The sequence below is a fragment of the Caloenas nicobarica genome, chromosome 18, assembly GCF_036013445.1.
Source record: "Caloenas nicobarica isolate bCalNic1 chromosome 18, bCalNic1.hap1, whole genome shotgun sequence".
Classification (NCBI taxonomy): domain Eukaryota; kingdom Metazoa; phylum Chordata; class Aves; order Columbiformes; family Columbidae; genus Caloenas; species Caloenas nicobarica.
The window spans coordinates 7629769-7645886 of NC_088262.1; the positions used below are offsets into that span (position 1 = coordinate 7629769).

At 40.5% G+C, this 16118-nt stretch overlaps 1 protein-coding gene across 10 annotated transcripts in view; it reads left to right on the forward strand.

The window, feature by feature from the left end:
• TNRC6C (trinucleotide repeat containing adaptor 6C) overlaps positions 1–16118 on the forward strand; it is a 93734-nt gene that overhangs the window by 62486 nt on the left and 15130 nt on the right. For 4 of the 10 annotated variants that reach the window (XM_065647500.1, XM_065647505.1, XM_065647509.1 and 1 more), the window contains 8 exons: positions 3943–4152; positions 5365–5531; positions 6196–6300; positions 6747–6827; positions 7493–7550; positions 7750–7895; positions 14440–14589; positions 15828–15974. In XM_065647500.1, the coding sequence (XP_065503572.1) occupies positions 3943–4152; positions 5365–5531; positions 6196–6300; positions 6747–6827; positions 7493–7550; positions 7750–7895; positions 14440–14589; positions 15828–15974 (1064 nt within the window). The remainder of the gene's footprint in view (positions 1–3942; positions 4153–5364; positions 5532–6195; positions 6301–6746; positions 6828–7492; positions 7551–7749; positions 7896–14439; positions 14590–15827; positions 15975–16118) is intronic. The other 6 variants (XM_065647503.1, XM_065647507.1, XM_065647504.1 and 3 more) reach the window with 4 other exon arrangements.

The window sequence follows — 16118 nt, forward strand, 5'->3', positions numbered from 1 at the left end:
AGTCTTGTTATTCAAGTTGTCACCCAGCCCCAGAAGTTCTCAAAATTCTTTTGAATACAGAACTTAAAAGCTGTTGATGGGAAGCAGATGTTGGTACACACTTGCTGGAAATGCATAAGGCTCTAAGGAGTTTCTTTTTCTATCGGAAAAAAAAAAGATAGAAAATGTGTTAAACATAATCCTTTCTGGCTATAGGAGCTTGCTTCCAAACCAGTGGTGAGTTTAGGAAGATGAGCAGAAAGCTAGTGGTTTGGATTTAGATTCAATTTTAATTTAAATTACTTTTGCGTTCTTTTTTTAACTCTTGTGACTTTGATATGAAGGGAACGAGAAGTGAGAAAATGTTTTCCAAAAAGGGATGATTCAAAGAGAGGTTTCTGGGTCCTGAACAGCACCGAGTCCTTCCTCCAAGTGCTGAGGAGGGGACTCGGTGCTCTCCTGTTCCCCTTAGGCAGGTTCCAACCACCATCCTCCAGCTGAGGAAAGAAACAATGAAAGATAATATAGGCTTCCATATGGGTTGAAAATTAAGGTCTTTGTGGTTCCTAAAGATTAAGGAGCTTAAGTTTTAAAAATCTGAACCAGGTCTAAATTCTGAAAGCTCTGAACATCTCCCTGTTCCTTTCAGAATCCAGTGCCATTGTCTCAGTGCGACTTCTGTGCCATTCACAGCATGAAATTTATGTGAAACACTGATTATAAGTGATGTGGTTTCCTCGCTTCGAACTTTGATCAGGGCGGATTTGAAACCAGATCAGTTTTGAGCTCCTGTAGGGTGCTCATGTGTAAGAACCTGAAATCCTGCTGTGGGTGCCCAGGCCTCGAACAGCCGAGTTCTGGGGGGCAGCCGGGGGATGCCGAGAGACCTGCCCTCATTTTCAAACAAGGGTGGAAGCCAAATAAGAGCGTCCCTAACACTGAGCGATACAAGAAGCTGTGGAGCCCCAGCACGTGAACTGGGATACCTTTCAAAACACAAAGACTTGAAAGGTTAAGGGTTACAGGTGACTCTTAAATACATATATAACCCTCCCTTTTACACACACCCTGCCTGCCAGATTATGTATTTTCTATTATTAGCACGCTAACTAGTGACTACTTAGTAAACAATCTCTTTTCTACCTAATTTCTTCCTTCTTCATCTACATAAGGTTCTAATATTTTGGTTTGCCTGTATTGTAGTCATACGCTCTGGTATTTATCGCAGACCAAACAACTTCAAGGAAAACAATTTCTGCCATCCAAATGGCCATGGGGTTATTTTGAGGGAAAACAACTGCATCCTGCCACAGCTTAGTGAACATTTCACTTTCCCTTGAGGATTTCCTGTTGGCTGTGGCCCAATGTTAATTATGTTTTTATTTCTATAAAACAAAGCTCTGCCAATGTGTCCATGTTTATTACTCGCTGTGATCTTTTTGTTTCTTGCAATTCTAACAGTGCTTTAAAACTTCAGTATTAAAACCTCACTTTCTTGCCAAAGAACCCTTTGATGGAGCTTATTCTGTTGCAAAACGACATTCGTGCAGATCTGAGTGTTATTTAAGGCATGGAGCTTTTTCTCAGGAAAGCCTAAATGCATATTGTTTTCCTAGAGAAAAGAAGTTTTCTCTTGAGCAGAATTTTTGAAAATTTTAGGCAGGTTTGGATTTTGAGACCACTGAAGGTGTTTTCCTTTCAAACAGCTGTGGAAAGGAACTTAAAAGTAGCTTCTTACTTGGATTCAACCACTGTAACGCTGTTTGTGAGCTGCCTTTATTGCGAGGTACGTGATGGTGCTGGAGAGCATCCCGCTGCCAGAGGGAAACCGATGGCACTGCAGACTCCTTGACCCAATATTCCACCTTCTCTGGTTCAAATATGAAGCCTACTGGCTTATTTTTGAAATTGAGGAAAAACTTTGTTTTAACCAAAAAAAAAAAAGGTCCTTTGGCAAATATAAAGTAAATTTCTGCTTGGACCAGTAGAATTTTGCATCATTCATTCAAAAATGTAACTTTATCCACCTTTTTAAGTTTCTAAAATTGAGTCATATGGAGTCATTAAAAAGTAGCCCAGAGATAGTAACATTAAGGTAGCAGATACCACAGAGAGGAAAACAGGTTCATCATGGAGAAGTAAACTGGAGTTTACATATGGGTTAATTTCTGCAACGCACAAGTTACTCCTCCAGCAACCTTCAAGTTTTATTTGCTGTTTTCCTGCACTTAATTTTATCTGTTAAGATAGTTTTGAAAGCTTTTAGTTAATGGATTTTTTTTTCATTTTTATGTATTTGCAAGTATTTTCTTTCAGTAGAGGCTGGCTCGCTCATTATTTATAATCCCGTATTTACTGCTCAGCACATTCGAAGCACTTAACTCAAAATAACTTGGATGTTACACATCTGTGGTCTTTTATCAGTGTTGTTGAATTTATAATAAATAGCAACAGAGGCCCAGTTCTTTTGAGTTTTTATTCTACAGCCTGGCACACTTTGCCTTTTCAATATACGACTTGTGTTTTAAGGTTGATTTCATAAATTGGAGGAGCTTCCAGCATAGTTTGTGTGAACTCAAGGAAACAGTAGTATTCGGTGCTCTCTCTATTTTGTTTATATCCTGGTTGCTGCTTTTGAGATGTTTTGGTTTGTGTTTCATTTGCCTGCAGTTCATCTTTTTCAGGTGCCAGTATGGTTAAATACATACAGTTGTCTAACAAGGTTGCCTCCTGAGTAGTGAGGCAGAAATTCAAATAAAGCATTCCTTAAATGAAGTTGGCTTAAAGATACAAGCAGAAAGCTTGAATCAGTATTTTTAGGTGCTCCACCAGGGAAGTTGTCACGTTAAGTACAGGTTCATTTCTACACATACACGTGTGTCTCTGTGTTTTTCTGTACACACTTTAGAATAACCAGGAATTTAAGATACGTTGCTAGAGCTTAGAACACAGTATTTTTGTTTCAGATGGAAATCTTGCCTGTTATGTGTCTGGCTCTTTTGTATACTTTTTAAAAGTATTAATACCTTGAACTCCATCTATGATTTGAATGTGTCTCTTCAGAGAAAACTTTTTTAAGACGTAGTAGTCATTTTAAATTCATCAATGCTTTTGCTGTGTTGCTCTTAGGACTCAGAAGCTCTATGGCTGTTTGTAGAGCATTTGACTTCAGTGCTGGAATCGGTGTCTCATGGATTTAAGCACATTATATTCAAGCCAAGCCAGACTAAGACAGCTTCTATATAGTACCTTATACCTCATGTTTTTCAGTGAGTTAAAAATAGTACTCTGTAGGAAAACAGCAACTTCTTCTTGCTATTTCTCATGTTTTGAATATAGATTCTAATCGCGGTCTTCTCTGGTTCTCCTTAAAAATCATATTTATTACAATATAGAGACTCAGTGATGAAGAGGTACACAGGGAACACAGTCGACCATGAGCTGTGATAAAAGGAATGCATAAAACAATTACATTGAAAGTGGTAACAAACGTATCTTACTTGTAGGGCATGGGAAAAAAGATTTGATAATTTGTAAATAGTTAAAAGGAATTATAGCTTAAAATGCTTCAGTGAAACAAGGTCCAGCTCAAACTGAGGTCCTGGAGGGAGCGCTGGGGCTGGTCTCTTGCTCCACGAGCCCTGTCCCGTCTGCTCTGAGAAGTCACACTGGAAACAGCTGGTCCCTGGAGACCATTCTGGTGCTCACCTGGAGCCTGGCTGCTCCTGTCAGTGCTGAAAAACACTTCGTCTTGACAACTTGGCATTAGTATTTCATTAAGACGACGACTTTTGAGACCAAATCAAAGGGATAGGTTTTTATATGCTTAGTTAGAGTCACTGTGTCTAGTTACTGGTTCATGCTCTTTCCAGACAAAGCCTTTAATAAAATGTCCGTCTTTGAAAGAATTGATGAAAAGAAACCATTCCTCTCGTCACTGTTCTCTCCTTCCCCTTGCTCCAGCAGGCTGGGGAGAAATGCCTACTGTCCACACAAAGACCGAAGCTCCTTGGGGCGAGCCCTCGTCCCCTTCTGCTGCGGTGGATAATGGCACTTCGGCCTGGGGGAAGCCCCCCAGCAGCGGAACCGGGTGGGGAGATAATCCTGCCGAGCCGGCAGGGACGTACGGAAGAACAAACGCTCCAGCTGCTGCCCCAGCACTGTGCAAACCAGGTGTGTGCGTGGGTGTCACCGTCTCAAAACTGGGGGAAAGGGCCGAGTGTGTTTGCTTCTCCCAGTATTTTTAAACAGCACTTCTTCTGGTTTCCTGTGCGTTTACATCAGAGGCCTTCTTAATAAGTTCGTGCTCAAAACTCCATTAGCTGTCTCAAGACATCAGTATTCCAGATACCAAACTCATACAAAAGTATGAATATAGTGCATCGATCCAGACAATTTAAAGATATTCCCTAGAGTATTTTTGCGTACTTTGGAAGCAGTACAGTAGGGACACAGGAAACTGTGAAAATGCCGAAGAACACGAACAGTACTTATCACTTGCTGCCTAAAAGAAACCTGTACTGGGCTGTGAAGCAGCTGAGGTCAATCAAGATAGGATTGATTGTCGTAGGAGAAGCAGCACATGAGAATGACTAGTCATAACTATTTTGTTAAGCCGAGGGAGTGGATATTTTCTTCAGCTATTTAAACTGTTCCTAGGTTCAGGAACTGCTTCCTGCTTCGTGGTTCCTAACTAATGTTATTTGATAAAAATCCTCCATCTCAAAATGCCTTGAAAGCTTCAGTGCTTGTTTTAGACTTCTGTTTTGATGGTGATAGTCTTTAAGTTTCCACCCTGTAAAATGCTATACTGAGAGATAGTTAGAAGGCCCAGAAAAACCTAAAAAGAGGAGTGAGAGGCCTTAACATGAGTAATCCCAGCTTTAAACAGAATGAAATGGAATGATGTGACACAGCCTGTTCACTGAATGTAAAGCGGTCCCTGCAGCTCAGATCTCATTCTTCTGAGGTGGGAACAAGTTTCTGACCATTCATGACCTTGAAATTTGGTTTTGTTCATCAGAGAATGTGGCAGGTAAAATGGTGAGATTCATTGAAAGCAAAAATAACACTTAACAAGTGTGTGGTCATACTTTTGGTTCCTTGTTCCTAGGAGACCAAAATGATCACGACCACAGATCTTATTTGTTGAGGAAAAAGCCAGACTTGCTGTTGGTGGACTTATTCTGCTATAAAGTATTTAGAGTACTTTTTTTGCTAGCTTCAAAGAAGTTATCATTTAATGCCAGTTAAGCTGATTGATGAACCTCTGTATCTCTTGAAAATACTCAAATGTTATACTGGATATGGCATAGAAGGATATTTCTGCAAAATTTGCAGGAAATTGAATCTGATTTTTCTTCTCCCTCTTTCTTTTCCCTCCAGCTTCAAAATCTATGCAAGAAGGCTGGGGCAGTGGTGGGGATGAAGTGAATCTCAGTACTAGTCAGTGGGAAGATGAAGAAGGAGATATGTGGAATAATACTGCTTCACAGGAGAGCAGCTCCTCCTGTAATTCCTGGGGGAACGCCCCGAAGAAAGGACTTCAAAAGGTAAGACAAAAATAAAGGCATTCTCTAGAAAAGAGTGGAACTAGTATAACATTTCTAGAATAAGTTGTCACAGATTTTCTGTTGTGTACACCTGAGCTCTTAAATGAGAGCTCTGACACTTGAATGCAAACCCAGCTTGCCACTACAGTGGCTCAAGTACAGCCGACCTGCTCACGGGGGAAAATGGGAGATCTTTGACTTTAAGCATGTCAGATGCTTCGGGAGTTTTGTTGTTACTGCTTTCGTTTTCTCTAAGTTTTATAAGCTTCCGTGTATTCTAAAGAAATGATAATGTATTAACGGAAACAGAAAAAGCGTTAAGGCGGCTTTCAGACCCTTTCCATGGTGGTAGAAAAGCAAACACTTTGTGATGAAGTGGTTCAACAATAAGTATCTGTTTCCTATTTGTGAGGAACAAATAGATAATTGTAAGGTGTGTGCTGGTATGAGAACATAGCTAACTTGTATTAATACTGCACTCAACCGTGAACAAAGACAATTGTGTTGGGAAGTTTTCCATTGCACAGTCTTTTATTTCAGGACAAGGCCAGGCTGTAACTTAAAGGAATTGGGAATGCATTTAGCCAGTTTGTTTATTATTCCAATAGCCAACAGTTAGGCCAGTGATTTGATCAAGTATGGTTGTTTCTTGTACTGTCCGCAGCCCAAAACAAATCCACGCTTGTCCCTTGGTACTTTCTGGAGAACTGAAAGGAAGAGACTTCTTAAGGATTTTGTGATAGAAAAGCTGCACAGAGATCTTTTGAAGGTGTTTATCTAGACGCTCTTGTTTGTTTTAAGAAAATACACTGAGTAACGTTCTTAACTTCAAGGTTACAAACTCGGTTTTGGGAATGTTTTTCAGGAGGTGTTTTACTATTTCAGAAATTTTTATCTCATTATGTTTTCCTGCCAAGGATTAAAATGAAATACATAAATTCAAAGGTGGCTTTAATTCAGTGGTCAGCAAATCAAATACTAAATAGTACACTGAACACCTATTCAGCCGAGATAAAATTTGTACACTTTGTGGGGGAGCAGAATCATAGTTACGTTGGTCGGAGGGTTCTTCAATTCTTTCTAAATTAATGTACTAATACATCTTTCGGTAGCATGTGTTATTAATAAAAAAACTCACTATATATTTTATGTACATCTAACTAGTATGAATTTTGGTACCAGACCGTTAATGGAATCTCCCATTTATTTACTAAGGGCATGAAGACATCTAGCAAGCAAGACGAGGCCTGGATCATGAACCGTCTGATAAAACAGCTCACAGACATGGGCTTCCCTGTGAGTAGCGTCCACAGCTCACACATCCGTGGCTTGGCTCTTGTAGCTTGTAGTTCTTTCAACGTTTCGGACTGTAGCTGCAAAAAGATCTTCACTCTCCTGCTGAGATTACTTGATGATATACTTTGCTCGATGACATTTTAGAACTTCTGAAGTTCAGAGTAACCTCTGTTATAAAATTCCGAACTTCAGTAATAATTCCATTTCTGTACGCCTTTCCATATTAAACAGGTGAAATTAGACTATAGCTGTGGGTTTGGGGTTTTGGTTGGTTGGTTGGTTTTGGTTTTTTTGGTTTGGGTTTTTTTGTTTTTGTTTTGTTGGGGTTGTTTTGTTTGTTGTTTTGGGGTGTTTTGTTGGTTTGGGTTTTTTTTTTGAGAGAGGCATATCATGGTGATATTTGAGTTCTCTATAAAAGCAGGAAGAAATTTAAATAGAAGAATATAATTTGATCTTGTAGAACTGGTACTTACTTGACAAACTGAAATGAATCCAATTGCTGTGGGAGTTGGTAAAAGGAGAAAAAAAAATGTGTGGATGTTATTTGTGCTGCTGAGTAAATACTAAATCCACTGTTTTAAGAGACTTATCTGTTTTCTCAATTTGCTTTGGAATCATGTAAGCATGATTACTTTTTCTCTTAACATAATGTGTATTTTTGACAGAGAGAGCCAGCGGAAGAGGCCTTGAAGAGCAACAATATGAATCTCGATCAGGCCATGAGTAAGTATCTGTATGATTAAGTTTTTCTTGGAAGCAACACAGGAACTATTCATAATTCTGAGAGTTTGATCTTGTCCAGTTCAATTGGATATTATTTATTCTTTTGCTTTTGTAAGCAAGACATACTTCTGTGAGCTACTGTTGGCAAATTCACTGTCTTTGCATTACCTTTTTCAATCCGTTTCCCCTTTCTGTGAAGGTGCTCTGCTGGAAAAGAAGGTGGAAATGGACAAGCGTGGAATGGGAGTGACCGACTATAATGGAATGGTCACCAAACCCCTTGGCTGCCGCCCACCACCAATCTCCAAAGAGTCTTCCATGGACCGCCCCACTTTCCTTGACAAGGTAAGTTCAGAAATATGAATATGACTTGCAAGTCGAAACTGTACATGATGTAGAAATATCGGTGTTTTCCACTGCCTGTTTCGAAAACTCTAGAGAGAAATGTGATGCGTAGTTACATATTGCTTTATTCTTTTTCTTCTCTTGTTTAATCTTGTGGTAATTTAGTCCTTGTGAAAAGGTCCAGTGATTTGGTTCCCCCATAGAAATAAGCAATGGTCCTTCCCAGCATTACACCTGAAAAGAAAACCTACAAAGGAATTAGTAACGCAATGGAACTAGAAATGGGAAAGACAAAGAAACAGAGCATGGGAGGCCACTCCCTCTGTAAAAGTCCAGAGAGCCGGTGACCGTTGCCTAAATTAATGATCAGGCCGGACCAAGGCGAAAATCTTCAAGAATTAGGCACCTAATTCCTCTTGTTAGTTTTGAGCTCCTTATAGTTCAGTACTTTTAATAGGAATGAGGAGCTGAGGTATTTTCGTTAAGTCAAAGAGTAGACACGCAGAGTCATAAATGGCTTCTCTGATGAGCTTCCCTTTCTGTGATCACGTATGACCAATTCTCCAGCAGCATTTAATGATGGAGGAGAACACTCCACAAGTTTGTTATGTCAGAGATTCAAAGCGCCTAAAGAAGAGAATGTAGGAAAAAGGGCAGCCACATCTTTAGTAGGAAATGAGATTTACAACCTGACACAAAGTCCTACAAAGAGACCCACCAAATCACCTTAGAATCTCCCTGACAATTATTAGTAAGGAAAGAACAGTCTCTGGTGCCATTCTTTATTTCACAAGTTATTTGAAATGTTCATAAAGATGGGCAGTGGTGGTTTCTGAATGCAGAAATCAATACTTTCAATAAACTGTGCTGAAACCAATTCATTTTACATAAGCTGTTTACATGACACGAGACAGCAATGACATCTAGTCTTGTTAACACAAACTGTATTTACACAAACACAACTTTACCAACCCTGAATAATTATCTTTCCAGTCCTCCACCCTGTGTTTTCTTATAGTCTTAACTATAGTGTTGTCCGTAAAGTTATGGTTTGTGTTGTGACAGGTTCCCAGGTGCTGCGCTAAGAAAATAAGTGTGGCGTTATGCTGGGACATCTGATAAATGTTGCCCTTTTAATGACAACTATTACTATTTCTGCTGTCATCACAGTCTAAACAGTTTGCTGGTACGATGCAAACTGTAAACAAGTTAATTTGATTAAACACAAATGCATCTTACATAATTATGGAATATTTATATTAAGGAAAAATTGGCATCTATACAAAATTTTCGAGGGTCCTTACATGCCAAAAGTTTTTGTGATAGTTCAGATGCTGCCACAGTGCTGTGCAATCTAGCCTCATGACAGTGTCCTCCAAAGATTATATATTAGAAAACTGCTTTTCTGTTTTTGGAGGATTGATAACATTTGTTCTTTCTGGGCTCCCTACTTATACTGGAATGACGTGGTGTCCCTTATGTTGTTCCCTAAACCAGACTAAACTGATTGTGTTATTTCCTACAGTGTAAGGCTCAACCTGGCTCTTCTTCCCTTCTTCTCTTCCTGCCATGTAACGTTCATTCCTAAGTATGTCAAATCTATTCATTTATGGCAAACTTTAATGAAGATGTTAATTGAAAGATCTCTCTCCTGATGAAGGTCACAAAATGAATGAATATGTGCCAGTTCACCTTTACTCTTCTGAAGTAACAGTATCTTGAGCAGTAAAATTATTGCCAGAGAGAGAAGTGCATTATGTGCAGCATAATGCACAATTATGGAAACATATGTTAAACCCAACTATTGAGAAGGGAGTACTAAAATCATTAATATTCATACAGCAAGTAAAATCTGTCAGTCTGGGCGTAATCTGTCACAGCGACTTTACTATAACAAAGGAAATAATCCCCAACTATATTTGTTAGCTATCAGAGTGTTGAGCAACTTGCTAATTGAATTAAACAAATATAGTTCCTACTCTAAGAAGAGATTTTTTTTTCCAAAGAAATTCTTTCCAGATTTACAGCTCATGCTACTAGAGCAATTCCTCTTCTCCAAAATTGCCCTTTGAGGTGCTATTTCAGAGGATAAGCCTGGAGCTGCCTCGCTTCCAGCTCAGCTCGTCCTTGGGCAGCAGAGAAGCTCTCTCTCGCACAGCTGCACAAAGCACTCCAGCCAATGCTCCTTATTTTACTGAGGTCTTCTTAAGTCATTATCCTTTTGCTTGGCTTTGCTGAGCCTTCAATAAGTTATGGGAGGTTCCTCCTCATGGAATTGTAAGCTGAGTTAGTGTGCTCATTGCTACCACTCTTTCTCAGGTGATTCTCTCAGCTCACCTGAGTTGAATCTCCATGATTTTTCTCCTGCATTTTCTTTGACAGGTAAAGCCAAACTTAATTTTTTTTGGTTTTTTAACCTTATGCATTTGAGGAGAGACAATTTCCAGCCCTGACATTTGCTCCTCAACCCATTGAACTCTCTGTTCTTTCTGGATTGGTAGTGGTCTGTGCAGCTGAATATCACCTTTGAATATTTGTTTTCACTTATTCCTCAACGTTTGCTGCAGGTACTCTGTGTGTGTCACATGGAGGCAATCTTTGGCACTCAGTGCTTTGTTAATTTTATTATTTTTTTCAGTGTATTATCTTGCTCTGTAGCACCATAAAAGGAGAAGGGGGAAAATCCAATGGCTTTGAGGAAATAAAGATCTAGGCTAGCAGTACCCTGATACGTGATCTCAACTGCTTTATCTTATATGTGGTGGCGAGCATGCTGTACCTTGGGTACCAGGTTTGCTTGAAGATGTTACCTCATGTCTTCTGGAGCCGTCAAATTTGTAAAAAGCATGTAAGATTTTCCTGGAAGCACCACAAAAAAGCCCAGAGTCCTTCAAAGTGCAGGGATTTGGTTTGCGTACCACTCCCGAGTAGTGGGTCTCAAGTTTGGTGTGTATTTCGTCGCACCTACCACGTGTTCTTCTAAGCTCAGAAGAAAAATTTGGTGGTTTGCTGATCTGCGCTGACCACTCGGTAATTGAAAATCTTGAACCATACAGAGGCATCACTTAATTTTTTAGCACAGATTGCAAGTGCTGAACTCTGGACCGCTGTATTAGATCTATGTGACCAAAAGGTCAGCTCCTCAGAGGAGTAACATCAGCCTGCTTTGGCGTTAGCTCGAGCTTGCCTTCCATGAGGCTTCTCTTAGTTCCACGGCAGACTCATTTTCCCTTCTGCTCTCCTCTAGCTTTGTTTTTTTATGATTTATCCCATACTGCCAGCAGAGAGTTCTGTCGTCCTTTGCCCTGACGCTGCTTCCAAGTTTTCTCCCAAATTCTTGAGCACAGAGGAGACTGTGAAATTCTCGCCTTAGAAACTAAGTCTCCTTTTCACTGCTGTCTTATTCACTAGTCAGCTCTTCTCTACTATTGAGAAATCCAGGTATACAGGTCTTGATGCCCGTTGGCTGCAGTCATGTTCTTCCAAAAACATTCTGACTTCTTCCATGTTTCTAATTCAAACAAACTGTTGGGTTTTTTTTCAATCTTGTCCTTCACGTTCTTGATCCCAGTGAGTGTGATTGCTTTTTGTCTTTGGGACAGCAAATGGGATATTTTTTCATTACACAGAAACACCTTTGCAGGCTTTGCAGTTAGATGGTGATCACTAGAATTTTAAGGTTGACATTTAAATTCTTCTTTCCTCGATCTCCACTTTCTATGGTCCAGTGATTTGTTTCTTTTTTGAACTTCCAAATTTTGAAGCTTCTTTCATATTCCCACGTTTACAAAATGAAAAGTACTTCTTTGAGTCTTGCATTTCCTGTAAGCTTTTTTTGCCTGTACCTGACTCCTATCAGATTTGAAGACAACCTATTTTGAGGTGAGATTTTATTACGTTAGCTTCCTCTTTTGGAAAATGTTTTTTTCTGTTTTAAGAAGCTATTAATACGTATTTTCTACTAACTATGTCTGTAACTGACTTTGTGTAAAGACCTCTGGCAAATTCATCAGTCTCGCATCTGTCCGTTGGGATGTTTTGATTCATGAAGTGGCATTTGTTGGCAGGCGACTGCTTAAGTGTCCAGGAATCCTCTGCTAAATTATCCATATCACAGGGCCAAAACATCTTTGAGTAACGCCGCTTGCATTCTGTGATATTTAGTACATGAGACTATTGCAAGAGACCTCCCAAAGTCCTAAAAGTAATGTATTGTGGAGCTCCAGTGTGGTGCTTTCTGTTGGATAACTGTAGAAGGAAATGCTGCCACCAGTAGGATTTTACAGTTGTGTCAAATCAAAACCCAAAAAAAAGTTAAATGCAGTCCTGGATTGAGCATGATTTTGATGATTTGGATGTAGGGGATTTGTTTAATTGATTAGCCTGAGGGAGAAATGTAACATAAATTTGTAAAAGCATCACTGAAGAGGAAAGGTTAGGTAGAAAATATTATTCTTCAGGAAGCAATTATTGCATGAAGGAGCCTGAAAAATAACGGGTCACAAACCACTGTGAGCAGTAAAGGTATCACCTAGTTTAGGTTAGAATGACTGCTGAGCACTTTATGTTGACCGACTAAAATGCTTTATGTTAAATGAATTGATTTCAGTTCCACTTACAGAGCACAGGTTTATGCAGCACAGTTGACACCTTACCATAAGTTCAAATTTAAAAAAAATGGAACGAAGCGAATGTGAACAATGCGTTATAAACTTGCTCCAAAAGACGTTTGCAGTTCGGCCAAGGAGCACACTTGTGCAAGTGGCTTTGAGCAGGAGTCCACCGGGGCTGGAAATTGGATTCCTGAGTCTCCAGTGTGGCTTGTCCTCCACCATCCTGGCACTGCCTGTTTGCAAAATGTGAAAAAAATCACGTCAACGAGACAAGAATTGAACAAATTTTGAGGGCAGGGTGGGATTGCATTGGTCTTTCATGGTCAATAGGTCTGTTCACGCAGGAAACAATGGCATCTGAAGGAGAGAGCACGCACGAAGCTTGAAATTATTTTCGCTTTAAAGGGGGAAGGGTAGAATTGTGAACATATGTCTGTGATCTAAGGAGAAATCCTTGAACCTGTTACTGTCATGCAAGCTGCAGTTGTTTGTGGAGTGTGACTGATGTCCAGTAGAATGTAAAATATCTTGAGCTGAAAGGCCTTGGGGATATCATTAGAAAATGTCAGTGTTCCCCTCAGGATAGGCAGATAGCATGTCAAGTGTCACTTTGCCTGATAGTAAAGAAACTTTTTCTTTGCATCAAAGGAGAGCTGTTGAAAATGCATTTTTCAGGATTAACTTAGAACATGAAATTTACTGAGCGTGCTTGCTGCATTAAGTCATTTGTTTGGGTATCTGGTTAGCAGACTGGGCTGCTTTTTTAACAAAGGAGGTTTATCAGTTTCTCACAATCTTCTGGGGCATTGAATTTATGAGGCTGAAATAACCTAGCTCCTCACCTATTTAGCAGCCTTTCTTTGCAATGAATATATTGCCTGAAAAACACCAGTCCAGCACATTGCAAATTAAAGATTTTTCACTCTGCCTGTTTTTGGAGCTCTACTTTGTACACAGTGTTATTTGATCACGCTTGCCGCAGGCTTCCCAGACATCAAAGCACAGTTTGAGATAGAACTCGGTACCCCACTGTAATACTAGCTAGATATCTACCTGTTTGATTGGGGATTATACGATTTATTTTCTTTTCTGACTTGCTGTTTGGCCCCCGTGGGGGCTGCCTTCTGTGCATCGTATCCATGTTCAACTGTGGTTCCTTACAGCCTGGTTATCAGAGGGGGCTCCTTATGTCTTGCTAAAATCTGCCTCCTCCTGGGGGACGTTCAGACAGTGACTTAATCACTTTCCTAGGAAGGCTACGCAGACATCGGTCTTGTTTTTAAGGATTTTTGTGTTTGTTGGGTGCGTTAGGGTTTAATGCTTCGTAGTGGATAATAATAACTCAGTGCTATGTGAATATTAAAAGAGAGTCTCCTGTCTCAGTTAGGAAAGGGGATTAATACAAAAATGCTTTTTAAGAGCAGAGCTATGATGTGGAACCAAATGGGGACTGATATCAAAGCAGCTGATCTGGCCTTTCCCAGGTTCTGGGTTAGCAAAAGCGGTGTGTCAGAGCCCTTGCTCCACTGCTGAGGATTTACCCCACTGACAGAGGTCTTCCCTGAATTGTGTTGGGTCTCTTCCCTTTCCACCTTTCAATCTGGTGGAGGAGAGAGGGGAAAATCTACGAGGGGAGGAGGCGGCGGCTGCATGGTAGCTCTGCAAAGGGTTCCTTCTGGAGAGGTGGTGGTGGGGCATTGTACATTTGTGGATTAAGTGTAACAAAGAAAAACAATACCTTAATCCTATTTCTCTCTTTCTTCTCCCTTCACTCCATACTTTTCTTTCCTTGTTATTCATGCCTTTTTTTTTTTTTTTTTTTTTTAATATTTGTATTCATCCATGCCCTTTTGTATTTCCATGGGACACTGTTTTGTGCACTGTCTGCTCCTGGGCCCCGCACACAGCTCACCCTTTCTTTCTCCAATCAGGATGGCGGCCTAGTGGAAGAGCCCACTACTTCACCATTTTTGCCTTCACCAAGCCTGAAGCTCCCCCTTTCAAACAGTGCACTCCCTAATCAGACCCTGGGCGGGATTGCCTCAGGGCTGGGCATGCAAAACTTGAATTCTTCTAGACAGGTAAGGCTGTTGGGTGAGAGCCCAAGTTGAATTTCAGCTCTCCTCACTTTCCAGGGGAAAATGGTGGTTTAAACTGAAAGGGTGTGCAACATCTTTGTTCACATGAAATATCAGTGGAGAAACTACCTGCTGTGTTAACGTTTCACGTTGTAGGACATGAAACAACTGCTTAGTTGTAATTAGCCTGCTAATTGTACACATCCATTGAGAAGAGCCTGCAGTGTTATGGATTTATACCACTCAACACAGGTATAGCTCTGCCTTGATGGATGTGAGGTTTCTCTCTTTTGAGGCATTACTCATTGTCACAGACTCTAAGGCAGAGATGTTGCTCTAATTCGTCTTTCCTGGCTGGCATAATTATTCAGTGATGAGATGGGTGAGAAGTGATGGGGGCTTTTTTATTCCTGCTCTAAGTGTCGAGACAGCTCATAGCTTTGACAGGTGGTAAGAAAGAAACTGTGCTTCTAGCACCTCTGGTCAGATAGAGCATTGTGGCAAGAGGGATGTTTTGGCCCCTGGGTAGAACATGCTGAAAGGGAAAGAAGGGGAAAGGAGATGGAGAGGAAGATTTGTAAACAACCACGAGACTGAGTTCATAAACTTCTGTTAACTATGAAAAGGTTATTTTTGCCATATAAATTGGAACTTCCAGCAAAGATAAGAAATAACAACACAGAAAAACTCTATATATCATTCTACGGTGGCTTTTCTTACATATATTCTTTTAAAGCTAGTTTTCTAAAGGCAGTACTTGTGCCACACGGCACATTAAGCATATCTTTCAGAAGCAGTGATGGCACTAATAGCATGTCCATAGCTTTATAAAATGACTAAGTATCAAAACTGCGTAGCTAATTTAACATCGGGATGCTGTGAGTTTAATGCTGCCATTCTCCTGTCCCTTGCTACACAAATACAACCATTTTTGGCGAGTGCTTCTCATTGTTCATCTTGTGACCCTCTAGTGTTATGCATCCTCATAAAAGTGATCTTCACCTCCGGCTGCCTTTTGTTCAAGCGTCTCTACAAGGTTTTGGAGGTTTGGGAGGTTGGGTACATGCCAGTCTTTGCCATCCCTGATTCTAAACCTGATTGTCAGTACAGTCTGTATGTACTGGTTTCTTTATCCGTTCTTGTCATAATCACTGAAGATAAAGACTGCACAGCTAAGTAGCTTCCAGTTTATACGTTGAATGATGTCTTTAAGTGCCGATGTCTGTCTTGCCCTGCTGTAGATACCGAGTGGCAATCTGGGTATGTTTGGCAATAGCGGAGCAGCACAAGCCAGGACCATGCAACAGCCGCAGCAACCGCCAGTGCAACCTCTTAATTCATCCCAGCCTAGTCTTCGTGCTCAAGTGCCTCAGTTTCTATCCCCTCAGGTTAGACAGCACTTTTACTCTCGAGTTTTCCGTTTCCCTGGAACTCTTCCACATTGCCTCTCCTCTCCACATGCGTTCTGTCATGCTCCTGAGGCTTTGCAGCCGCTCTTGCCTGGCTGTATCTCTGCTGATTTATTTCCTAGC